This window comes from Gorilla gorilla, chromosome 5 (genome assembly GCF_029281585.2).
Source record: "Gorilla gorilla gorilla isolate KB3781 chromosome 5, NHGRI_mGorGor1-v2.1_pri, whole genome shotgun sequence".
NCBI lineage: Eukaryota > Metazoa > Chordata > Mammalia > Primates > Hominidae > Gorilla > Gorilla gorilla.
The window spans coordinates 50,972,849-50,999,436 of NC_073229.2; the positions used below are offsets into that span (position 1 = coordinate 50,972,849).

Sequence of the window (26,588 nt, forward strand, 5' to 3'; positions counted from 1 at the left end):
TCATGTCATATTAAATATTTATTTTCTGCAGACTGACTTCGGAGTAATTCTTGAGCCAGGAGGGGAGAGGTTAGTGTTCAAATTGCTGAGATCTTAGGTCAAAAAGCTACAGAAAAGAAATCACTTTGAAAAACACAATGACTCAGAGGCAGTCACCCCTTGCCAGCAATTCCAAGAGCTGAGGAGGCTTCATGCCTCAGGACATGGTGACTAGTTGAGTGAACCAGAGATTGAGGCAGTGGTTTTTACAGGGGAAGAAACAAGCCTTGGGTGTATGGGAGAAGGAAAGGAGGGTGACAGACTGGAGAAATGATAAAGGCCATTTTGGAAGCCCACAGGGAAGTGATCTTGGGAAACCTGAAGACACTGGGATATTCAGAAGGCCAAGGGGATCCAACTTATCCTGTTGGGCAAGGTGCTGGGAGTGAAGGCAGGTAAGCCATGTCAAGGGCCTGGGAAGCAAGGGGAAAACTGGAAGGGGGACCCCAGGTGAAGAAGGGTATGGAATGGGGTGCAGAAGTCCATGGAGATGACCGGCAGATCTCAGGGAGGTTTCTGGCACATCAGAAGTTGGGCTTATGCTTCTTGAGCTCCACCATAAGGTGGTGAATGTTGATGAGCTCAGCCCGGGCAGGGAGGGCTCGGAGCTGCGGCTGGGACAGCACCCGGTGGAAGCGATGATAGAGCTGGATCAGCTGGGTCAGCGCTCCCTGGTCAAAGAAAGTCATTGAGGGATCAAACCGTAAAATGGTGCTAATAGTGATGATTAAGAATCAGGTTAGGCGGCCAGGTGCAGTGGCTCACACTTGTAATCCCAGCACTGTGGGAGGCCATGGCGGGCAGATCACGAGGTCAGGAATTCGAGACCAGCCTGGCCAACACAGTGAAACCCCATCTCTACTACAAATACGAAAATTAGCTGGTTGTGGTGGCAGGCGCCTGTAATCCCAGCTACTTGGGAGGCTGAGGCAGGAAAATCACTTGAACCTGGGAGGCAGAGGTTGCAGTGAGCCGAGATTGTGCCACTGCACTCCAGCCTGGACAACAGAGCTAGACTCTGTCTCAAAAACAAAACAAAACAAAAAAAAGAATCAGGTTAGGGCTCATACAGAACTTTGGGCACAGCTAGTAACTGAAGACCAAGGGTCACTTAGATGATGCTGAGCCCAGCAAAAAGATGGGGAAAATAATTAATAATGGGGGACCTGAGTGGGGCCTGGGACTTGCAGGTCACCTGAATGATACTGGTGCCATTTCTGAAGTTGGTGAAACTCCGCATTACATCCTGACTCAGAGATTCCACTGATGATTTCCAGGAACTACCAAAGCCACGGATCAGCTGAGTTACCCGGGCTAATAGCAGGAGGAAACAGTGTCAGAGAGGGATCTGGCTGATCTTCAACTCCACTAAGTTCTCCCCAAGGTATAGCCATCCTTATCATCAAACCCTCTTTTCTGGTATTCTCTCAATCCAGTCTTTCATACTCTATTCCCCCACCATGTAATCTGCATCCTTTCATTTTTCTTTTCCACTTCCCTTACCACTGATCCCATCATTACCATATTTTCCTCATACCTTCTTCCCCTCGAAGTCGCTCAGCCTGTCCACGCTCAATCAAAGCCTCAGCCTCCTTCACAAATGCCACTAAACCCCCAAAAGGGGGAGACAGCAACTCTTCAATGAATTCCTGGAAAGACACAAACACATATACACAGGTGTCCTGGTGTCAGCAGATTTGCCCAATTCTGGCATCATGACTAATGTAGATCCATCTGAATGGCATCTTTCAGCTGCTGCAAAAGTTAAGGAAAATCCTCTATGGAGAAAAATATCCTCAATCCTAATTTTGGCCCATACAGTTCCCCTGGTTAAGATCAAACAATGAACTCAAAGATCACCAGACACAAAAGAAGGGCAGCTACCAAGAGAGTCAGCAGACACAATAAGCAATAGCTGCTGACCTTAAGAACTATCCGATACGGATAGCAGTTGTACTGTGTGCAATGTCTAAAGTTAAGGATAGGCCGGGCACAGTGACTCAGCCTGTAATCCCAGCACTTTGGGAGGCTGAGGTGGGCAGATCACCTGAGGTCAGGAGTTCAAGACCAGCCTGGCCAACATGATGAAACCCCGTCTCTACTAAAAATACAAAAATTAGCTGGGCATGATGGTGGATGCCTATAATCCCAGCTACTCGGGAGACTGAGGCAAGAGAATCACTTGAACTTGGGAGGCGGAGGTTGCAGTGAGCAGAGATCGTGCCACTGCACTCCAGCCTGGATGACAGAGCAAGACTCTGTCTCAAAAAAAAAAAAAAAAAAAAAGGATGTAAAAATGACCAATTAGTAAGAACTATTAGGAATGAACAGACTTGAAAAAAGGAAATTTTTTTAGATATGAAAAGCCAGTTTTAGAAAGTCAACAGATTAACAAGAATTATACAATGAATTAGAATTTATAACTGAAGAAAGGACTCAGAATGTAGCACAGACAGAAGATGGAAAATTTTGAGATAATAGGAGATACAGAAATCTAATGTATCTAGGCACTGAAATTGATGGCTACTAACATCACAAAGAGAGCCAAGAAGACATTATGCGCTTCCTGATGGAAATACATACCACTACCTCTCAAATATCCCTGTAGAAAAAAAAAAACTAATTTAAATCTGATCAAGCCTTTCCATCTAATTACACACTTATGAGAAATACACCAGACGGAGGAAGTTTGGCCACACCATGGAATGCAGTCAGCAAAATCTAAACTGTACATCATTCTAGATGACAAATGACTCAATAACTCAGTTTCTTCCAAAAATAAATTGCAGAGGAGATGGAAGGGAAACTATAGACTAAAAAAAGACACATATATGGACTTTATATGGATCCTGATTTGAACCATAAAAATCATTTATGAAGGCCAGGCACAGTGGCTCATGCCTGTAATCCCAGCATTTTGGGAGGCTGAGGCGGGTAGATCACCTGAGGTCAGGAGTTTGAGACCAGCCTGGCCAACATGGTGAAATCCTGTCTCTACTAAAAATACAAAAATTAGCTGGGCATGGTGGTGGGTGTCTATAATCCCAGCTACTCAGGAGACTGAGGCAGGAGAATTGCTTGAACCCGGGAGGCAGATGTTGGAGTGTGCCAAGATCGGGCCATTGCACTCCAGCCTGGAGGCAACAAGAGTGAAACTCTGTCTCAAAAAAAAAAAAAAAAAAATCACTTATGAAATAACTGGGGGAATCTGAATAGTTATTTTAAATAAGATAATTTTTTTAAGTGTGATAATGTATTGTAGTTTTTAAAACCATCTGTTACCAGGTGTGGTGGCACACACCTGTAGTCCCAGTTACTTAGGAGGCTGAGGTGGGAGGATCACTTGAGCCCAGGAGTTCGAGGCTGCAGGGAGTTATATCATGCTACTGCACTCCAGCCTGGGCACTACAGCAAGGCCCTATCTCAAAAATAATTTTCTTAATAAAAATAACATTCTGATACAGATGAAGTGATAATATTCATCTGTATATGTATAAGATTTAATTCAAAGTAACTGGGGGACACAGAAGGAGGATAAGCAATAGGTGTTGGTATAGATGAAACAAAACTGTCCGTGAACTGCTATACACTGAATATCACTGATGATGCCTGGGGGTTCACTATGCTTTTCTAATAGCATATTGAAATTTCCCATAATAAAATGTTAATTTTTGTTTAATGTAAAAGGGAGATTCAAACAAAAAAACTCATAAAAGCAAACAACCCAGACAGAAAGATCTGGTAAGAAGAAAGTGAAATTATTATTCCATTTAAAAATAAATTATTAATACTAAAATTAGCCAGGTGTGGTGGTGCATGCCTGTAATCCCAGCTACTCAGGGAGACTGAGGCAGAAGAATCACTTGAACCGGGAGGCAGAGGTTGTAGTGAGCCAAGATCATGTCACTGCACTCCAGCCTGGGCGACAGAGCAGCAACTTGTCTCAATAAATAAATAGATAAATAAATAAATAAATATATAATAATTGTATCTTTTCTATTCTTCCCTCAAAATATTCACTTATATCCACTGAGGGTGTCAAATAACTAATATGCTGCAAGGAAGGATCTTTCTATAATCAAGGCATCTTTGTGATGTGATTTTGGACAGAGATTAAATAACCAAATTCAACCTATTACAGTTGCCTAAATGCAGTCTCACACACACATATACAAACAATAATGTAGCAGTGTACGGTGGGGCACAGGGAGTAGACTTGCCAAAGAAAAGTTGAACTAACAGTGATGACCCCTGCTAGGCAGGAGCCATAAATTATATAATGTGTTGTAAGCATGATATATACACCTGATTTTGAAGACTTCATCTTAGAATAAATTTTAAATATATCTTTTTTTTCTTTTTTTTTTTTCAGAAACAGGGTCTTGCTCCGTCACCCACGCTGGAGTGCAGTGGCACAATCACAGCTCACTACAACCTCAACTTTCCTGGCTCAGTGATTATCCCACCTCAGCCTCCTGAGTAGCTGGGACTAACAGGCATGTGCCAACATGCCCCACTCATTTTTTTTTTATGTTTTGTAGAGATGGGGTTTCACCATGTTGTCCAGGCTGGTCTCAAACTCTTGGGATCAAGCGATCCTCCCTGCCTTGGCCTGTGCTGGGATTACAGGTGTGAGCCACCATGCTGGCCTCAGTACTATTTTTTATTGATTATATGTTGAAATAATAATATTTTGGATGTAGTGGTTTAAAAAATTATTTCATCTGTTTCTCCTTGCTTTTTAATGTAGCTTCTAGAAAATTTAAAATTATTTAAGTGGCTCACATTTGTTTCTCCTTTTTAATGTAGCTTCTAGAAAATTTAAAATTATTTAAGTGGCTCACATTTGTTTCTCCTTACTTTTTAATGTAGCTTCTAGAAAATTTAAAATTATTTAAGTGGCTCACATTTGTGGCATGCATTATATTCCTATAGGAGTACTGGTCTGGACTTCGATGAACTTTAAGCTTTCTATAACACAAAAGAGAACACCTTGATAGCAGAGGAGTGACCAGAGGAAACAGTGCACTGGGCTTTAACAATCTTTCCTACGTAGTATGAAGCAGCAGCTGACCAAAAAGGACCAGAAGCATTGATGGCAGCTGGCGAGTCTCTATACCTGGCAAATCCAGTGACAAATCCCAGCTGCTCTCAGCAGAAACAACTGGTTTAAGTGCATCTTTGTGGGTGCCTTAATCTCCCGCAATGATCCCGCCTCAGCCTCCCAAGCAGCTAGAACTACAGGTGCATGCCACTACGCCTGGCTTTTTTTTTTTTTTTTTTTTTTTTTTAAAGAAATGGGGTCTTAGCCGGGCATGGTGGCTCACACCTGTAATCCCAGCACTTTGGGAGGCCAAGGCGGGCAGATCACGAGGTCAGATCAAGACCATCCCAGCTAACATGGTGAAACCCCCCGTCTCTACTAAAAATACAAAAAATTAGCCGGGCATGGTGCTGGGCACCTGTAGTCTCAGCTACTCGGGAGGCTGAGGCAGGAAGAATGGCGTGAACCCGGGAGGCGGAGCTTGCAGTGAGCTGAGATCGCACCACTGCACCACTCCAGCCTGGGAGACAGAGGGAGACTCTGTCTAAAAAAAAAAAAAAAAGAAAAGAAATGGAGTCTCACTATGTTGCCCAGGCTGATCCCCTCAAACTCCTGGGCTCAAGAGATTCTCCCATCTCAGCATCCCAAAGTGCTGGGATTACAGGCATGAGCCACAGCGCCAGCAACAATTCTTTCAAAATCAGGAATATGAAAAGGGTTCTCACTATCACCTTTCTGTTCAACTTCTAAACATCATCCTGGGAGTGTCAGCCAGTAGAATAAGAAATCAAAAACATAAGATGTTAAAGACAAAAGACTAGAAAAGATTTATTTATTCCTAGTAGAACTAAACATACGTATTATACCCACCTAAAAATATGGCAAACGACTTACAGTGTCTTTGTGCTGAAAATTTAAAAAGGTTATCAAAAGACATTAAAAGACTATCTTAAAAATTGGAGGAGGAGGCCAGGTGGAGTGGCTCACATCTGTAATCCCAGTTTAGTGAGACACTACAAAAAATTAAATTTTTAAATTTTGTATTCTCTACAGAAAAAAAAAAAAGCCAAGTGTGGTGCTGTGTGCCTCTAGTCCTAGCTACTTGGGAGGCTGAGACAAGAGAAGCACTTGAACCCAGGAATTCAAGGCTGCAGTGAGCTATGATTGTGCCACTGCACTCCAACCTGAGTGACAGAGCAAAACCTGTCTCAAAAAAAAAAAAAAAAAAAAAAAAAGGATAGGGAGCCCATGATCATGATCATGGATAGGAAGTTTCAATATCATAAAGTATCAATTCTTCCAAATTAATCTATAGACAATGTAATTCTAATCAAAATCCTTAAAGACTTTTTAAAATGTGAAAACTTTTCGAGACCAGCCTAGCCAACATGGTGAAACCCCATCTCTACTAAAAATACAAAAATTAGCTGGGTGTGGTGGCACATGCCTGTAATCCTAGCTACTCAGGAGGCTGAGGCAGGAGAATCACTTGAACCCAGGAGGCAGAGGTTGCAGTGCGCTGAGATTGTGGCCCTGCACTCCAGCCTGGGTGACAAGAGTGAGACTCTGTCTAAAAAAAAAAAAGAAAAGAAAAAGATTTTCTATAAATGGTTCTGGGCCAACCATCCACATAAAAAAATGAAATAGATCCCTACCTCACATCACACACAAAAATTAATTCCAAGTAAATTTGAGACTTAAAGGTAACAAAAAAATTCTCTCTATATATTTGTTTATTCTTTAATTTTATTATTATTTTTTGAGACAGGGTCTCACTCTGTTGCCCAGGCTGGAGTGCAGCAGCACAAACAGGGCTCACTGCAGCCTCGACCTCCCAGGCTCAAGTGATCCTCCCACCTCAGCTACCTGAGTAGCAGAGACTACAGGTGTGTGCCACTATGCTTGGCTAATATATTTTTTTAATTTTTTGTAGAGATGAGGTCTCACTATACTGCCTAGGCTGGTCTCGAACTCCTGGCTTCAAGCAATCTTCCTGCCTTGGCCTCCCAAAGTGCTGGGATTACAGGCTTTAGCCACTGCACCTGGCCAAAATTCTACAATATTAAGAAGAAAATGTAGCATAATATTTTTCTGGCCTTGGAGTAATACGGAATTTCATTTTTTTTTTTTTTTTAAACGGAGTCTCACTCTATCACCAGTCTGGAGTGCAGTGGCATGATCTTGGCTCACTGCATCCTCCACCTCCCTGGTTCAAGTGATTCTCCTGCCTCAGCCTCATGAGTAGCTGGGACTACAGGTACGCATCACCACGCCCAGCTAATTTTTTTGTATTTTTAGTAGAGACGAGGTTTCACCATGTTGGCCAGGATGGTCTTGATCCCGTGACCTCGTAATCCACCCGCCTCGGCCTCCCAAAGTACTGGGATTACAGGCGTGAGCCACCACACCCAGCCCAGGAATTTCTTAAACAGGACAAAAATAGTCAGGCGTGGTAGATGGTGGCTGTAAGCCCAGCACTTTGGGAGGCTGATGCGGGAGGATCACTTGAGGCCAGGAGTTTGAGACCAGCCTGGGCAACATAGTGAGACTCTGTCTCTACAAAACAACAACAACAACAACAATTAGCTGGGCATATCGCACACACCTGTAGTCCCAGTTACTTGGGAGGCTGAGGGAGGAGGGTTGCCTGAGCCCAGGAGGTTGAGGCTACAGTGAGCCATGATCACACTACTGCATTCCAGCTTGGGTGACAGAGCAAGACTGTTATTAAAAACAAAGACATAAAAATGAAGGACAGATAAATTCAATCATATTAAAATTACAAATTTCTTTCATCAAAAAGCAACATTAAAAAAACAAAGGCTGGACGCGGTGGCTCATGCCTGTAATCCCAGCATTTTGGGAGGCTGAGGCGGATGGATCACCTGAGGTCAGGCGTTCAAGACTGGCCTGGCCAACATGGCAAAACCCATCTCTACTAAATATACAAAAATTAGCCGGGCGTGGTAGCACGCGCCTGTAATCCCAGCTACTCAGGAGGCTGAGAAAGGATAAGTGCTTGAACCCGGGAGGCAGAGGTGCAGTGAGCTGAGATCACGCCATTGCACTCCAGCCTCGGCAACATGAGTGAAACTCCGTCTCAAAAAAAAAAAAAAGGTGCAAGGATCTCTTGAGCCCAGGAGCCTGGGCAACACAGAAAGACCCTCATCTCACCAAAAAAAAAAAAAAAAAAAAAAGTAAAAAGATACATACTAAAAGATAATCTGTAACCTATGTATAATCAACAAGATTAGTATGTAGATGATGCAAAGAACTCTTATAAATAAAAAATACTAGCAGACTTATTTTTTTCTTTATTTTTTGAGAGAGTCATGCTCTGTAACTGAGGCTGGAGTGCAGTGGCATAATCTTGGCTCACTGCAACCTCCACCTCCCAGGTTCAGCGCCCCTGAGGAGCTGGGACTACAGGCATGCGCCACTATGCCTGGTTAATTTTTGTAATTCTAGTAGAGACAGGGTTCTGCCATGCTGGCCAGGCTGGTCTTGAATTACTGGCCTCAACTGATCCATCCGCCTCAGCCTCCCAAAGTGCTGGGATTACAGGTGTACACCCTGCCCAGCCACAAGCCGATTTTTAAAAGGTCAAATGCTATGACAGCCATTTTACAGGAAAAAAAAAAAAACTGTATAGTTGTGGTGACGCTCCTCACACAGAGCACCAGCTTCAGGGAGTCTGTCCCTTGCAGACCCCTGACCCGGCAACGGATGAATGAGGTACACTGACACACAGATACTCTGCTTTGCCAGTCCAGCTGAGTGTGTCCAGGCTGTTTACAGACTCCCTGAAGAGTACTGTAAACAGTTGCAATGGCGGCCCTGACCAGCTAGTGAGACTCGTATTTATTCAGTAAAGATTAATTGACAAAGACTTGAGTCAACACCACTACGGGGTAACTGACATTGTGGACTTCCTGAGTAGAAAGCAGTTAAGCACCTGCGGTACATCAAAGGTTAGTCTTAAGACCATATGAGTAAACAAGCTACCTAGATAACTTCCCCACATTCCTTTGTTATTACTCTAATTTATTTAACTAAAGGTAAAGATCAGGTCGCCTTCAACCGTATCTATTACCGAAGTTATGAAAACTCTTAGGCCTTCCAAGAGGGTTTGTGGCTATCGTAACTAATATTTTTCCCACCAGCCTGACTGAACCCCTACATATAGTTACTAAACATTTGAAATGATGCTCAATGTTATTAGTAATCAGGAAATTACAAATAAAGACCCACTGAAATACAGGTTGAGTATCCCTAATCCAATAATCTGAAATCCAAAATGCTCCAAAATCCGGAAGTTTTTGAGTATCAACATGATGCTCAAAGGTAATGCTCTTTGGAGCATTTCAGATTTCAGATTTTCAGACTACAGATGCTAACCAGTAAAAATAATGCAAGGAATCCAAAATCCGAAAAAAATCAAAATCTGAAACATTTCTGATCCCGAGCATCTTTAGCAGCATCCTTGGTCTCTAAAAAAAAAAAGAAAAAAAATGGCAAAGACCTGATAATACCACATGTTGGAGAAAATGTGGCTCAGTAGGAATTCTTACATATTGCTGGTGAGAAGGAACTACTTAGGAAAACAATTTATCATTGTCTCATAAAGACTGATACTGCATATCTTATAAGCAGCAAGACTACTGTCCTAGGTTTATACCCAAGAGAAACTTTTGATGAAGATAATCAATATCTATGTGTGCTAAAAGACATGATTATTCATAAAACAATGCTCACAGAAGCAAGAAACTGGAAACAATCCATTTATAGAATATGTTTAATCACACAAGTCATATATGGCAGTGAAAAGGAATGAGCTATAGCCATATGCAATAACATGACAATATTAGAAAAATTATGCATGAAAAAAATCCTGTGATTCTGGGGTTTTTTGTTTTGTTTTGCTGTTTGAGACAGGGTCTTGCTCTGTTGCCAAGGGTAGACTACAATGGCATGATCATGGCTCGCTGTAACCTCGAACTCCTGGATTTCAAAGTGGTCCTCTCGCCTTTGTCTCCCAGATAGCTAGAACTACAGGTGCATACCACCATGCCTGGCTTTTTTTTTTTCTTTTTTGCCTTGCTGTTTTCTTGCCTTGTCTCATCAGTGTTTATATCATTAAAAAATAAAACAACCCAGTGCAGTGGCTGTTTTGTTTTTTAATGATATAAACACTCACAAACACACCACACAATCCAAGAAGTAGCAGCTTGGCAAAAGTCACCATCAAACTATGAAATCCTACTGAAACCATCCCTGTGCTTCTCGTGCACAGGTACTCGTTGATCTAAATGTTGCATTTATTGTGTTCTTGCTTTTTTCCCCCTTTTTTTGTGTGTGTTCTTGCTTTTAAAAGTAAAGCTATATATATATATGCCAAAACAAAAATTCGTTGTTTTCCAGTGTCATTAAAAACAGAATCTAGGCCGGGTGCAGTGGCTCATGCCTGTAATCCCAGCACTTTGGGAGGCTGAGGCGGGTGAATCACCTGAGGTCAGGAGTTTTAAGACCAGCCGGGCTAACATGGTGAAACCCCATCTCTACTAAAAATACAAAAATTAGCTGGACATGGTGGCACGTGCCTGCAGTCCCAGCTACTCAGAGGCTGAGGCAGGAGAATCACTTAACCTGGGAGGCGGACGTTGCAGTGAACTGAGATCGTATCGCTGCACTCCAGTGTGGGAGTCAGAGTGAGACTCCGTCTTTAAAAAAAAAAAGAATCATAAGATTTTTCACTTGAGGGCAGTAATTCAAGACCAGCCCAGGCAACAGTTGTCTTTTGTAAAGACAACTGTCTTTACAAAATTAAAAAATTAGCTGGCACACACCTACAGTAAACTCATTTTTGATAAAAGTGCCAAGAACATACACTGGGGAAAAGATAGTCTCTTGGTCAGGCACGGTAGCTCACGCCTGTAATCCCAGCACTTGGGAGGCCAAGGTGGGAGGATCACTTGAAGTCAGGAGTTCAAGACAAGCCTGGCTAACATGGTGAAATCCCGTCTCTACTAAAAACACAAAAACTAGCCCGGCGTGGTGGCAGGCATCAGTAATCCCAACTATTCAGGAGGCTGAGGCAGGAGAATCACTTGAACCAAGGAGGCAGAGGTTGCAGTGAGCCAATACTGCACCACTGCACTCCAGCCTAGGTGACAGAGCAAGACTCCGTCTGAAAAAAAAAAGAGATAGTCTCTTCAATAAATGGTGCTGGGAAAACTGGCTATCCATTACACAGAAGAATGAAACTATACCCCTATCTCTCGCCACATATGAAAACCAAATCAAATGGATTAAAGACTTACATCTAAGACCAAATTATGAAACTACTACAAGAAAACACTGGGGAAAATCTCCAAGACACGGGTCTGGGCAAAAATTTCTTGAGCCATACCCCACAAGCACAGGCAACCAAAGCAAAAATGGCCAAATGGGATCACGTCAAGTTACAAAGCTTCTGCACAGCTGGGCACGGTGGCTCACGCCTGTAATCCCAGCACTTTGGGAGACAGAGCTGGGCAGATCACCTGAGGTCAGGAGTTTGAGACCAGCCTGACCAACATGGTGAAACCCCATCTCTACTAAAAATACAAAATTAGCCAGGCATGGTGGCACATGCCTGTAATCACAGCTACTCAGGAGGCTGAGGCAGGAAAATTGCTTGAACCTGGGAGGCGGAGGTTGCGGTGAGCTGAGATCGCACCATCGCACTCCAGCCTGGACAACAAGAACAAAACTCCATCTCAAAAAAAAAAAAAAAAAAAAAGCTTCTGCACAGCTAAAGAAACAATAAAGTGAAGAGACAAAGAATATTTGCAAATCCCATCTGCCAAGGGATTAATAACCAGAATATATAAGGGGCTCAAACAACCCTACATGACAAAGTCTAATAATCCTATTAAAAAATGGGCAAAAGATTTGAATAGACATTTTTCAAAAGAATACAAATGGCAAACAGACATATATGAAAAGGGGCTCACCATCACTATTATCAGAGAAATACAAATCAAAACTACAATGAGATCTCATCTCACTCCAGTCAGAATGGCTTTTATCCAAAAGACAGGCAATAACAATGCTGGCAAGGATGTGGAGAAAAGGGAACCCTTATACACTGTTGGTGGGAATGTAAATTAGTACAAACACTTTGGAGAACAGTTTGAAGGTTGCTCAAAAAACTAAAAGTAGAGCTACCATATGATTCAGCAATCCCACTGCTGGGTATATACCCAAAAGAAAGGAAATCAGTACATTGAAGAGATATCTACACTCCCATGTTTGTTGCAGTATTGTTCACAATAGCTAAGATTTGGAAGCAACCAAGCAACCTAAGTGTCCATCAACAGATGAATGGGTAAAGAAAATGTGGGATATATACACAATGGAGTACTACTCAGCCATAAAAAAGAATGAGACTCAGTCATTTGCAACAACATGCATAGAATTGGAAATCATTATATTAAGTGAAATAAGCCAGGCACAGAAAGACAAACGTCATGTGTTCTCACTGATTTGTGGGATCTAAAAATCAAAACAATTGAACTCATGTACGAAGAGAGTAGAAGGATGGCTACCAGAGGCTGGGAAGGCTAGTGGAAGGCTGGGGAGAAGGTGGGGATGATTAATGGGTACAAACAAAAATAGGAAGAATAAATAAGACCTACTATTTGACAGCACAACAGGGTGACTATAGTCAATTATAAGTTAATTGTACATTTTAAAATAACTTAGAGTGTAATCGGATTGTTTATAACACAAAGGATAAATGCTTGAGAGGATAAAGAAAAAAATAAAATTCATTCTAAAAATAAAAAATTAGCTAGGCGTGGTGGCTCGCACCTGTGGTCCCAGCTACCCAGGGGGCTAAGGTGGAAGGATCACTTAAGCCCAGGCTGTTGAGGCTGCAGTGAGCCATGTTCATGCCACTGCACTCCAGCCTGGGTGACAGAGTGACACTTTGCCTCAAAAAAAAAAAAAAAAAACCAAAGACAAAATAAAATAAAATAGACCAATAATGACAGTATGTTGTGAATCAAGAGTTACAGTAATTCCGCATACCTGAGGTCCATTATGCCACTCCCTACACACACACACACACACACACACACACACACACACACACAGAGAGAGAGAGAGAGAGAGAGAGGTGAAAACAGCACACAAGGCTGTCTCTTCCCTTTTCCCCACACCCCTACCTGTGTCCGAGCATTGAGCAGCTGCTGGAAGCTCTCAACCTCTTTGCTGTCATCTGCAGCCCGCTCCTAAGGGAAGACAAAGGGGAATGTCTAGTTTGGGGAAAGCAGTCCTTCACTTCAGGATGTCCCCTTCATTCCACACTTATTGTACTAAGCTGGACACTGTGCCAGACTCCAAGAGTAAAACACTGAACAAGACAGGCATCATCTCTGCCCTCACAGAGCTAACAGCAGTGGGGGAAACCGAATTTTCTGGGTAGGAAGGCAAGGAGAAGGAGCACCTATTACCATCAGCACACCCAGCATCATGTCATAGTTGTTGATCAGAAACACAAGCTGCTCCTTCCTTGAGGAGAACTCAGCTGCCACTCGGAGGACAAAATTCTCCACCTCCACCTGAAAAGGCAGAGAGGAAGAGGTGACACCAGAAAGCAAGGTCATCTGGGCCCCATCTGGCTCCTCCTCAGACTCCACCCACTGGCAGCAGCCCTGCTGCTGGGAAGTGTCTCCTGTCTGACCCTCACCTGCAGCTGTCCCAGCAATTGCATGGTCCGTTCATTAGGAATTGTCTGGTTGATGCTGACAAGAGCGGAGGAGAACTCTGCATAGCGGCGTGTGATCTAGGAGAGAGTGCGAAGGAAAATCACACCCACCTCCTGGCCCAACCAACACAACCTCCCAACTTCCTTAGCCAACCCACCTCCATGTGATGTGACTCTACCTTCAGTCCCTCCTACCCACAGTGCACCACTCACCATGAGTTTTACCACCCTCCCAGAACACCTGCTCATAGCGTGGCCCATGACACAACTGTGACCTTGGCCAACCCCCACAATGATGCTTAGAGCCCTGCCTTTCAAGAACCCTTTGTTACCCTTGCCCTCCCTCACATAGTGGGGCCGAGTATCCAAGCCCCCTAGGCGCTGGGGGTCAGTGCTTCGGACGCTCTGGACATTCATCTCCAGGATCAGTTCAAACCGTGGCCATAGCAAGGCAAGCACCTGTTCCCAGTACCTGTGGGCTTAATCAGAATCAGAGGTCAGCCAGCAAGGAATGTTGGAGGGGGATGGGAGGGAGTGGGGCATCATTCAGTTTAATGGTCAATAGCTAGTTGTGGGGGTTGGGGGGCAGTGGTTGGAGAAAGGTGAGTCAAAAAGCAGCAGTACTGCCTCCGGAGCAAATGAATGGGAATAAAGGTTGATGATACCAGGTCAGTAGGAGTCTAAGGTCAGGGCAGAGTCATGCAGACCAAGAGAGTTCGTGGCCTATTGGGCATCAAGGACCAGAATTCAGTGACCTGTCCAGGGCAGGAACATCCCTCTTTGCTGCAATGTTACGGAACCGGAGAACAATGTGGATACAGAGAAAAACAGCAATGGCATCGTAGCAGTCAGCTAGATAGGAATCCAGGTGTTTCTGTGTGATTGGGGAACAAACAGAGGATTAAAAGAGAATGTCAGTTTGTTGTCCTCAGTGACTATGAACAAACGCATTTGTTTCTTTGGGGATGATGCACTGGACAGGACAGAAGGGAGAGACATAAAATGGAACTGCCCCCTGCTTTCCTGTCCACTGCCACCCGGGTGGTCTTACTGCCTTACCCACCAGGATCTATGTTTTTGGCTTTTTTCTTGTTTTTTGAGATAGAGTTTCACTCTTGCCACCCAAGCTGGAATGCAGTGGCACAATCTCGGCTCACTGCAACCTCCGCCTGCCTCCCAGGTTCAAGCAATTCTCCTGCCTCAGCCTCCTGAGTAGCTGGAATTATAGGCGCCTGCCACCACGCCCGACTAATTTTTGTATTTTAGTAGAGATGGGGTTTCATCATGTTGGTCAAGCTGGTCTCGAACTCCTGACCTCAGGCGATCTGCCCACCTCAGCCTCCTAAAGTGCTGGGATTACAGGTGTGAGCCACTGCACCCGGTGTTTTCGGCTTTAGAGACAGGTTCTTGTTTTGTCACCTAGGCTGGATTGTAATGGTACAATCATAGTTCACTGCAGCCTCAAACATCTGGGCTCAAGTGATGTTCCCACCTCAGCCTGCCAAGCAACTGGGACCATGGGTGTGTACCACCATGCCTGGTTAAGTTTATTTTTAAATTTTTTGTAGAGACAAGGTCTTGCCGCATTGCCCAGGCTGGTCTCGAACTCCCGGCCTCAAGCAATCTTCCTGCCTTGGTCTCCCAAAGTACTGGGATTGCAGGCGTAAGCCACTGCACCTGGCCGCACCAGGATCTATGATCACAAGCCTATCACGGCAGAGTTCAGGGCTGAGCTTGGGTCAGGGGTTTGAGCACCAAGATTTGGGGGACCCTCAGTTTTCACGTGCTATTGCCTGATTGTGGGTCAGCAGTAGGGGTAGTCTCAGGGACCCTATGCACTGAGGATTTCATGGGGGAGTAACACTGTGACAAGTCTAAGTAACAAGTTTTTTTCTTGAGATGGAGTCTTGCTCTGTCACCCAGGCTGGAGTGCAATGGCGCAATCTTGGCTCACAGCAATCTCCTCCTCCCAGGTTCAAGCAATCCTCCTGCCTCAGCCTCCCGAGTAGCTGGGATTACAGGCCGCGCACACCTGGCTAATTTTTGTATTGTTAGTAGAGACAGGGTTTCATCATGTTGGTCAGGCTGGTCTCGAACTCCTGACCTTGTGATCCTCCCGCCTCAGCCTTCCAAAGTGCTGGGATTACAGGCGTAAGCCACTGCACCTGGCTATTTTTTTTTTTTTTTTGAGACAGGTCTCACTCTGGAGTGCATGGCTCACTGCAGCCTTGACCTCCTGGGCTCAAGCAATCCTTCCACCTCAGCATCTCTAGTAGCTGCGACCACAGGCACACATCAACACACACCCGGCTAATTTTTCATTTTTTGTAGAGATGAGGTTGTTGCCCAGGCTGGTCTCAAACTCCTGAGCTCAGGCAATCCTACTGCCTTGGACTCCCAAAGTGCTGGGATTATGGGTGTGCACTACCACGCCCAGCCAAGGCTTAAACATTTTAGAATGAGGCTATCCTGATTTCAGTTCTACCTGAGTCATGACCCCACTATGCTGCTGATGAAGACTGGGGACAAAGGTGTTGAACAGTACAGGAAACAGGAGTCTTACCAGGGTCATGCTGAGTGTACGGCCCATGACAGCATGGAACAGGTCGTGTGCAGCTGGGCCAGACACAACAAAAAATTCACAGATGAAAAGGTATTCGCGGCAGGAATTGTCTAGGAGGGCGTAGTGCTGGCTGCGGAAGAGGGCCTCAAATGGATACTGGGAGAGGAGTAGTAAAGAAGAAAAACAGAAGGGATGGACCCCAACACTGACTTCCCATGGATATGGCTGGAAAATCAGTAAACCTGAGTAATAAGAGCTAGGCAGACCCTTCGCATCTATCTAGGTCCAGGCTGTCTAAGAGCAAGCTGAATGGGCACTGAAAAGGTGGGGGAACATAGGGGTACAAAAAGGGCCTACACCCACCTGCTGTTGCTACTCCTGCATCCACCTCAACACCTGCCTCTGACTGTCATTCCCCTCATCCAGTCTCTCCCCTCTGCATGCCCTTAAGTCAATGGTTCCCAGCTCTTTTCACATCACGGCAGGCTGGAGTGATTGGAGAAGGCCACTCCCAAGTCTAAGGGGATTAAGACAGGGCCTGCAGGTTGGGAAGCTCTGCCCTGAGGTCTGGCCTTCCCTCCCCACCGTGCTCAGAGCCTCTTTCGTGACTGAAGCTTGTTCCTCCTCATACCCTCTGCTCTCCGCGCTGCGCTGTGTGAGGCACCAGGATGGGGGCCTCAAGTTCAGTGGGGGAGATGACAGAGCCGCGGGTTCCTAGGGTGAAAATGGTGTTCCTGCTGCGGAGCGATGGCTTTGAGAAGAATCGTAAGATGGGTCAGAGTCAGGGAAAACAATGAGACCATAACTGGGCCCAAAGACTCACTATCTGTGGGGACCCCAGACAGGCAGACGTGGCCTAGCCAGCCCTCTTTCCCAGTACTAGGGCCCCACGTGCTGACATCTGTGAATGGGCTTCAGGGTGTCTCTCCCTCCCCTGCAATCATATGCAAAACTATGTGTCAAAATAATGTGTGCATCTTTCTGGGGAGGGAGGCTATAGCTTTCATCACATTCTAAAAGGTTTCAGTCCCATAGGAAAAGGTAAGGAGCAGTGCATTGGTGGCTGGAGTCGAAAGTCCTCCCACTCTCAAGGCCTGGCATGAGGGTTCCCCAGTATTAGGATATCTTTCTTTGCTGTATCTTCCACACCCATTAGATCATCTTTCTCAGCGACTTCCTCATACTAAGGAAAGAGAAAAGAGAACTGATAACCGTCCCTTCCCACAACACAATAAAATATTCCTTGCCCAGGGATGTCCCCTCCTCCCAGTCCATGTGCCCAGGAATGCCTCTCCCTCCTGACCTTACCTGCACCTTCATGAGCCGCCCCAGGTAAGAGCGGTAGTAAGACAGGTAAATCTTGCTCAGCGTCTCCACGTATTCATCCCTGATCTCCTTTGCTGTTGCTCGTTCATTGCCCAGCAGAAACTGATAGAAGAACCTAGGGGGTCAGGAACATGTCAGTCTACCTGTCTCCCAAGAAACCAGATGCCCACACTAGGCTGCTCAAAAGCTCAAAGGCCATCCCATGCACTTCCTTGGGGTTGTGACCTGTACTTCAGCAAGGCTGTCTGGGGGATCTGATAGTTGGTCATGGGTTTCCTGAAGGAATAAATCTTCTGGAGGATAAACTCTCGGATCTTCGTCACTGCCTAGATGTGGGGAACCAAACACAGGGCATGAAGCTGCAACCCTTTTGCTGTATGAGAGGAACTGGGGGAAGCAACAAATGGTAAATATAGGCAGAAGGGTGGTGAATATCTCTTTGGTATTTCTCAAGATTTTCAGGGAAACCCAGAGAGGCAAGAATGGGGCTGCCCAGAAAAGGCAGGGTGAAGTTCTTGGAGACAGGCTACAGTGAGCTCTGCCAAGGAAATCCATAGTGAAGATCTTGGGAAGGCTGCTTCCAGTAGCCTCCAGGGTATCCATCCCTACTTCCCACCTTGACCCGGAGCCGATCGAGCACGCCTCTGACATCTGCGCAGGCTGCTGTGCCTCTAGCTTCCTGCTCTCTGACTGCGGCTGCCTTGGCATCCAGCTCCTGTAGCTGCTCCAAGAACCTGGGCTCTGTCACTGGAGCCTCCAGAATTGCCCTGGTTAGCAGGGAGGGGTGGGATGAGTTACAAGGGAGACCCAGACATCCCTAAACCAGACCCAGACCACACTCCTTACCTCCAGCCCCTGTCATCTCTACCACCTTGCATTGTACCATATAGTCAGGACACATGTACAAAGTTTTCTATTCCTGGACCTCCCCACTATACACCTGATCTTACATCATTCTTAATCTTAATCTTAATCTTTGATGCCTAATGCATACCTAAAGAAATGGTGGTTAACCTGGCTACTAATTTCTAAAAAGCACTTAACCTGGAGCCAGGAGACCCATATGGTAAATAGGGTGGGTCACCCCAGCCCATCCACCTGCTATGGACATTATAACCCTTCAAACTGGTAACTCACGTGACCAGAGCAGAAGGCACCACCAGACCATCAACAAGCTCCCCAAGTTTCCCCCGAACTGCCTGGCGATTTCGAAGTCGAATGTTCATGGCTCCTGACTGTTCCTGCAGTGTCCGGATCTCAGAGCTGATGGAGCTGAGGTCACTCTGAAAAGCTCCCAACATCTGCTCCATTCGCTGTAGGGAGGGTAGATATTGCTGGAGTGCTATAGGGTTTGTAGGGGATAAGTGGGCCACCAAAGACTCTTTGTGAAGTCTTCAGTATTTATCAGTCCTTGAGGGTGGCAGATGATGAGACACCCCAGATTATCAGGAAATAACATTAAATATGGCAGTAATAACAAAAAAGGCTCCTGAAGTCATCTTGAAAATGACCCTAACCTGTCCCCATCTTGAGGCTGATGACCTAAAAATGGCACCAGAGTCCATGGTCTGGTTCAGAGTAGCTATTAGGGGTCACAGGTCATGATTACTAACCTCCAGGACAGCATCACAGGCTGTGATCTGGTTGTGTAGAGATGCTATATTCTCACTCTCTTGAATATCTGATCCACAAAAAGTCAAGGGGCCTCATGGTGAAGATGGGAGATCCTCAGGTTTGTAGTACCTCTCCAATTTCTCTTTGAAGTGATAGAAACCTCAGAGATGTTGACCCCAGCTGGGACATCTGTACCACACGCCACAAAATCCCCATGTCAATAGCATCACCCCTTCCCTGTGCTGGAGGATACAATCCCGAATGGATTTCTGTTCAATCTGCTGTAGCTCCAGCTCAACTTGCTTTGAATAGTGACGGAGATCTACACCCTGGGAGAACATAAAGATCACAGGTCAGAAGGAAGTCTCAGTAAAGGGACACTGTAACAGAATCAGTGAAAGACTAAAGGGTCAGATACCAGGCTGATACAACAAAATCAAGAGACTGTTGTTTTTCCTTTTGGGGCAGAATAGATAGAAGGGCAGATTAGTACAGGGGAAAGCCTCACCGTTTTAAGAGCTTCCTTTACTAACTCATCCTCCAGATTTGCCTGAATGTGAACTGGAAATAGAAGTTTATCATAAGGGTCCAGCTCCACAGCTCCCTCTCCCCACATTGAGTATCTGCACACCAATCCCTACCTTATTCCTTCCAGCCCCCATGCCTCTCAAATTACAGGTACTGCACCCACCCCATGCCATCGCTTACCATCCACTTCATCCAGGATGAATTCATCAGAAGTGATATCCAACTCCCCAAGTTGCAGTGGTTCCTGGAGCCCAGGACCACCCGCCTGGAAAGGGATAAGTTAATGGGCGTAGGGTACGGTGAAAGACAGAAAGAAAAAATATAATTGGATATCCCCAGTCCTTAAAGTGAGAAGGAGCTGCTTTTACTGGGAGCCACAGGTACTGCTTTGAAAAATTCTAAGAGTCTCACGTTGTACCCACTCTCCTATTTTGTGCTGATGGGTAAGGAATACGACAAGGAGTGAGACGATCCAGTGAGACAGTGGAGGTAGCCCACGCTCCTTGTAGTCCCAACTACTTAGAAGCTGAGACGGGAAGATTGTTTGAGGAGATCAGGAGTTCAAGGTCAACCTGGGTAACACAAGGAAACCCGTCTCAAGAAAAAAAAAAAGTAAAAGACAAGACAGTGCAGTGGAGGCCGGGCGCAGTGGCTCACGCCTGTAATCCCAGCGCTTTGGGAGGCCGAGGCGGGAAGATCACGAGGTCAGGAGATCGAGACCATCCTGGCTAACACAGTGAAACCCCGTCTCTAATACAAAAAATTAGCCGGGCGTGGTGGCAGGCGCCTGTAGTCCCAGCTACTTGGGAGGTTGAGGCAGGAGAATGGCGTGAACCCGGAAGGTGGAGCTTGCAGTGAGCCAAGATCGCGCCACTGCACTCCAGCCTGGGCGACAGAGCAAGACTCCGTCTCAAAAAAAAAAAAAAAAAAAAAAAAATGCAGTGGAGATGACCGAATGAGGAAAGCTAGGAATTGCAGAGGATAGAGCAGAACTTGCACTTAAATTTAAGACCCTCAGACTCCTGCCATCTTGGGTGTTCTATCACACCTCTGGGGAACCCCAGGCTTTCTAGAAACGTCAAAACACATAGTGTTTACCTGCATGCCAGGTGCAATCTTACACATACTCATTCATCTAATCCTAACGACGATGTATACAGTAGGTTCTATCTTCCTCACCTTATAGGTGTGAGAAATGATGGCAAAGAGAAGCTGGTTAACTTGCCCAAGGGCACACAGCGTGTAAGTGGCAGAGATAGAACCCAGGCAGTCTGGCTCCAGAGGCCATGTTCTTAACCTTTACACTATATTACTTCTTGACTCTACCCCAAAATGTGGAGTGAAGTTGAAATTGTGCCCCAGAACATGAGTTTCAGCCACTAGGGTCCCGCTCAGGGTCGGGTCTGATCACAGGGAAGGGTACGGGGAGCCAAACAGGTAATATCACGGGTAGCAGCCAAGTTCCCACCCTTGTGCCTAAACCCAGCTCAGGTCTTTCTGAAGCTAGGAGCACCGGAACTACGGAGGAGAAACAGCTCCGCGCTCTCACCAGCGGGCCCTCTTCCTCCTCCATATCTGAGGTCCCAGCCCGCAACATCAGTTCCCGGGCGGCAGCCGCCATGGTCGCAGCGGCGGCCATTCCCCGCAGCCTCACTTCCGGCAACTGTCAGTCCCGGCGAGTCCGTTCCCCGGAGTGGAGTAAAAGTCCCAAAGGGTCTTCCTCAGCGCGAAATCGTTCCCAGATATTTGAGTTAAGTTGTTTGACTCCAGCTGTCCCCTTTCAGCTCTAACCACTTCACCCAACTGCAAATGGAAATATGGAAGTCTGAAACACAAACTAGCTCCGGAACCTTCGCTGTTCTCGTACCTATGAACCTTACGAACTGTAAAGAAAGACGCACCGGAAGTTGTGGTACCCAAGCCATACACTCATAAATCCAGCCAGGTCGCGCTGAAACAGTTTCCGGAAGCACTTCTCCTAGATCGCACCGCCTCTTCCTCCTGGAAGCTATATAATGATATCGCGTCACTTCCGCTCTCTCTTCCACAGGAGGCCTACACGCCGCCGCTTGTGCTGCAGCCATGGTAAGACTGGAATCCGTGCCGTGATCCAGCGACATCGCAGCTCGGGCAAGGAAAGCCGGCTGTCAGGGTTCTGGAAACGTCCTGTCCTGAGGGCCTGCGACTTTCTGTATGGAGCCTTGGATCGCGTCCCTGGAAAGGGACACTAAAGATTTCCAATTCCGGAGAGCGGGCCCGAGGAAGGGTCACTGCTCGGGCGCACGGAAGCTGCCTAAGGCTTGGGCGTATATGGGGAACTCTGGCTTTCGCCACGCACTTTTGGGAATGGGCAGGAGACCTGCTTCCTCTCTCCAGAGGTTGCATTTTCCCAAGCTTGAACGCTTCATGTGCCTACTCTGCAGGACTGAGCAGTTTGCTCTGTGGTGTGAAAACCTAAGGGATGGGGGGCGGGTGTCTTGCCACTTGTGTGACAGGCTTAACCTTTTTGTATGAAGTTTGCCTTATCAGCCTTACTGTTTGATAGTTTACTGTGTCTGATTTCTTCCCCCGTACTTTTTCAACTAGTCTCTAGTGATCCCTGAAAAGTTCCAGCATATTTTGCGAGTACTCAACACCAACATCGATGGGCGGCGGAAAATAGCCTTTGCCATCACTGCCATTAAGGTAAGTGAAGTAGGGTAAGGAATAGGGAATGTAAATGAGAATTGGGTTGTGAAGACATAAGCAAAAATGAAGCAAGGTTGGGGAGACTTGAGTCTCATCCAGATCACCTTGACTGCTGGATTAAGAAAACAAAGTGGTTTAGGGAGAGACTGACCCCTTTAGCATTTACCACAGAAAATAAGTGATTAAAGCCAAGAGAGTGGTCTAAGGTCAAGCCAAAACATTTCACCTGGGGAAGTGGGGAGGAGGTATGGTTGCTCACCCGAATTCGCTAAGATTTTCCTGAACCATGAGCTTGTGAAATTTCTTCTAGATTCGGTTTCTTTACCCATCCCACCATCATAACAGCAACCCTTCCTGCGAAATTTATATTCCCTGAGAATTGGAGGATTATTGGGCATCTTGAGGGATAAGTAGAAATACCAACAGATAAAAAGTGTGAAGAAGCCTGTAGATGGAGGGTGGAAGAAGTCTGAGTGGGACATTTACTCAGATGCCATAATTGACACTCCTTTCCTGTCGAAGTGTGAAGGAGTACATCCATCTTTCTTTGGCTTTTAAGAATCGAATCAATGAATGCAAGAATATTATTTCACTTGAGTATTTCTCTCCACAAACCTAATGAATTCCTGGCTTTCTAGATACATAACGTTCTTTTTTTTCCTTAAGTCAGAATGTGTAGTTAGTTGTGGAAATAGCCTACCAGTATGTGTCCATGGGTGCAGGGCTAGGCCTGTCTTCTTGGCTTCTGTTGCATGGTAGGTACTTAGGTGACGTTAGGGAATGGATAGTAGTAGGGATACTGTTGGCTCTGTTGAGGAATTTGTAGAGGGAAATTCCTTCTGTTGGGAACTCTGAAACTAATAAGGCAGTGTGAAATACTGTACTTATTTCAGAGACCAGCTGTGAGGCTTAAGTAGAGGTGCAGCATTCATAAGTGTAATAGAGAATAACCTTCATGGATGTATCTAACTAAAAATTAGAAATCTTATTTCATTTATATCTCTTCCCACACCCATTTTGAAGTAAATCTTTTCACTTGTAAACATATAATTAAATTTGAGGCTTAGTGCAGTGGCTCACTCGGAGGCTGAAGTGGGCGGATCCCCTGAGGTCAGGAGTTCGAGACCAGCCTGGTCAACATGGTGAAACCTCGTCATTTAATTAATAAATAAATTTGAAAGACCCTGCTCTCTTCTGAATCAACCTAATAATTTGACCCTTGGTCATGTTTATTTATTTATTCCGAGACAGAGTCTCACCCCATCACCCAGGCCGGAGTGCAATGGTGCAATCTTATCTCACTGCAACCTCAGACTCCCAAGTAGCTGAGATTACAGGCACACGCCCAGCTAATTTTTGTATTTTTAGAAGAGATGGGGTTTCACCATGTTGGTCAGACTGGTCTTAAACTTCTGACCTCAGGTGATCCACCCACCTCAGCCTCCCAAAGTGCTGGGATTATAGGCGTGAGCCACTGCACCCAGCCACATTTATTTTTTGAGACTGTCGCCCAGGCTGGAGTGGCGGAATCACTGTTCACTGCAGCCTCAACCTCCAGGGCTCAAGTCAATCCTACCTCAACTTTCCAAGTAGTTGGGGCTACAGGTGTGCACCACCACATCTGGCTAATCTGGATCTTGCTGTGTTGTCCAGGCTGGTCTTGAACTCCTGGGCTCAGTGATCCTCCAGCCTCAGCCTCCTAAAGTGCTGGGATTACAGGCATACAGGCATGAGCCACGGTGAAGCCAACCCTTGATGTCTTTCTTGCAGATAGGAACTGCCATTTGTTTTAGTTTCCTGGAGCCTGCTGTAACAAGTTCATATAAACTAAGCAGAAAATTACTCTTGGCGCTGGAGGCACTTAAGAATCCTACCTTGCCTCTTCCTGTCTTCTGGTGGTTGTCAGTAATCCTTAGTGTTCCTTGGCTTGTAGCTGCATTACTCCAATCTGTTGCTGTCATCTCATGGTCCTCTTCGTGTCTCTCTCATGATTTGTCATTGGATCTAGAGCCCACCCTAATCAAATATAACATCATTTTACCTAATTATTTCCGTAAAGACCTTATTTCCAAATAGGGCCACATTCTGAGGTTCTAGTTGGACAAAATGAGGGGCAGGGCTCACTATTCAGTTCCTCCTTCACTCTCCAAATCACTTTGGTTCATGAGTTCAGATGGCATGGGTGCTAGTGCTGGTGTTGATGTGATGCTACCAATGTAAGCATTAGTTTCTTTTTATAATAACTTGGGCAGCCAGTTCTGGGCACTGACAAAATTGAGTTTGTGATCTTGGAATACTTTGATTATGGGGATACAGTGATTTGCCTAAATAATTGTGACCCTTAGAGATTCTGAGGAACTGACAGCCCAGTACCGTAATCAAAGCCTGTAACTCATAAGACCCTGGTTTACTGCATCAGCTTGGAGTGGCAGGCCCCTTGTTCTCCTAAATGCAAGAATCAGAAGGCACTTAGTGACAACTACATATGCTGAGCAATGGGGGAAAAAAAAAGATACTGCCTGCTTTCAAAGGGTTGTCTGTAATACTAAATTCTGTGTTCATGATTCAGTCATACCCCTGAACAAAGTTACTTTTTTCTTTTTTTGAGACGGGGTCTCACTGTCACCCAGGTTAGAGTGTGGTTGCGTGATCTTGGCTTGCTGCAACCTCCACCTCCCAGGTTCAAGCTATTCTGCTGCAGCCTCCCAAGTAGCTGGGATTACAGGCACCTGCCACCATGCTCAGCTACTTTTCTTGTATTTTTAGTAGAGACAGGGTTTCACCATGTTGGCCAGGCTGGTTTTGAACTCCTGCCCTCAATGTCATCTGCCCACTTGGGCCTCCCAAAGTGCTGGGATTACAGGCGTGAGCCACTGCGACCGGCCCAAAGTTAACCTTCTGTCGAACGGTTTATATCTGGAAAGGTGGGTGAGGAAAGGGTGACCTAGGGGATTGCAAAATAGATTATTGCAGATCCTACCTTTGTGAGCTTTTTGAATGAGGCTATAAAGGAATTTAAAAATCAGATTCAACGCTAATTCCGAAACCCCTCAATTCATTCAGGGTGTGGGCCGAAGATATGCTCATGTGGTGTTGAGGAAAGCAGACATTGACCTCACCAAGAGGGCGGGAGAACTCACTGAGGATGAGGTGAGGACAAGGAAGGGGGCTGGGGGTGGGGTCAGCCTCAGAAAGGGGGCCATCTAGATCTGACCTTGGTCTGCCTGCCAGGTGGAACGTGTGATCACCATTATGCAGAATCCACGCCAGTACAAGATCCCAGACTGGTTCTTGAACAGACAGAAGGATGTAAAGGATGGAAAATACAGCCAGGTGTGTACTGAGGGCAGGATTAGAGGTAGGGTGGAGGATCCTAACAGAATTGGGCATAGGAGGTCAGGGGATAAAACATCCCTTGCCCCCTCCTCTGAATCCAGGTCCTAGCCAATGGTCTGGACAACAAGCTCCGTGAAGACCTGGAGCGACTGAAGAAGATTCGGGCCCATAGAGGGCTGCGTCACTTCTGGGGGTGAGTGGGGGGGGGTCTCATCTCCCTGCCTACCTCGACTCAGCATTCCTCCTACTCGCTCTTCCTTTTCCTCAACCTTTTGTTTCTGCTGTGCATGACCTGTGACCCTTCTCTTTTTACCTGCAGCCTTCGTGTCCGAGGCCAGCACACTAAGACCACTGGCCGCCGTGGCCGCACCGTGGGTGTGTCCAAGAAGAAATAAGTCTGTAGGCCTTGTCTGTTAATAAATAGTTTATATACCTATGGCTTCCTGTCCTTTCTGTCCATTCTAATAGGGAATGTTAAAGTGCTGGGTCCTTTTTCCATTTAGAGCTGCCCTACTCAGTTGCCCACACAGTGCTATTAGTTTTAGCAGTGGTGATGCTGCAGACCCCAGTCTCCCTATATGTAGCTAGTGATGTCCCTCTCTGTAAAGAGAAATCTGAGGGGAAAACAGTTCAGCCTTGAGGGGCTGACCCAGACCAGTTTAGAGACCAACACCCTGGGGTTGGTGTGCAGCATGATT

At 45.8% G+C, this 26,588-nt stretch overlaps 2 protein-coding genes across 3 annotated transcripts; one reads left to right on the forward strand and one right to left on the reverse strand.

Annotated features, from left to right (window-relative positions):
- On the reverse strand, positions 1 to 21,850 carry VPS52 (VPS52 subunit of GARP complex). 2 transcript variants are annotated; one of them, XM_004043805.5, is made up of 20 exons: positions 21,416 to 21,850; positions 20,047 to 20,131; positions 19,847 to 19,899; positions 19,592 to 19,667; positions 19,338 to 19,405; positions 18,862 to 19,037; positions 18,341 to 18,491; positions 17,950 to 18,050; positions 17,707 to 17,839; positions 17,524 to 17,581; positions 17,030 to 17,163; positions 16,399 to 16,554; positions 14,591 to 14,709; positions 14,184 to 14,307; positions 13,818 to 13,913; positions 13,582 to 13,689; positions 13,294 to 13,359; positions 1,577 to 1,688; positions 1,235 to 1,353; positions 1 to 710 (listed from the first exon to the last, which is right to left on the reverse strand). In XM_004043805.5, exons 1-20 carry the CDS (start codon positions 21,503 to 21,505, stop codon positions 564 to 566), a joined length of 2,172 nt encoding a protein of 723 aa, XP_004043853.1. In that variant the 5' UTR covers positions 21,506 to 21,850; the 3' UTR covers positions 1 to 563. The 2 variants fall into 2 exon arrangements, with proteins under 2 accessions (XP_004043853.1, XP_063563582.1); XM_063707512.1 differs by lacking the exon at positions 1,235 to 1,353 and having other exon boundaries at positions 21,416 to 21,765.
- Positions 21,813 to 26,326, forward strand: RPS18 (ribosomal protein S18). The gene is made up of 6 exons (XM_004043806.5): positions 21,813 to 21,951; positions 22,453 to 22,551; positions 25,618 to 25,704; positions 25,786 to 25,887; positions 25,992 to 26,083; positions 26,210 to 26,326. The coding sequence occupies exons 1-6, from the start codon at positions 21,949 to 21,951 to the stop codon at positions 26,283 to 26,285; spliced, it is 459 nt and encodes a 152-aa protein (XP_004043854.1). The 5' UTR covers positions 21,813 to 21,948; the 3' UTR covers positions 26,286 to 26,326.
- The last annotated feature ends 262 nt before the right edge of the window (positions 26,327 to 26,588 follow it).

Coding starts and splice junctions, on each gene's coding strand:
- VPS52 (XM_004043805.5), bottom strand. CDS start 21,505: ATGGCCGCCGCTGCGACCATGGCGGCTGCCGCCCGGGAACTGATGTTG. Junction 19,900..20,046: donor CATCCTGGATGAAGTGGATG/GTAAGCGATGGC, acceptor TTCTATTTCCAG/TTCACATTCAGGCAAATCTG. Junction 18,492..18,861: donor GTGCCTTCTGCTCTGGTCAC/GTGAGTTACCAG, acceptor CCTGCTAACCAG/GGCAATTCTGGAGGCTCCAG.
- RPS18 (XM_004043806.5), top strand. Junction 22,552..25,617: donor TTGCCATCACTGCCATTAAG/GTAAGTGAAGTA, acceptor CAATTCATTCAG/GGTGTGGGCCGAAGATATGC. Junction 25,888..25,991: donor AGGATGGAAAATACAGCCAG/GTGTGTACTGAG, acceptor CTCTGAATCCAG/GTCCTAGCCAATGGTCTGGA.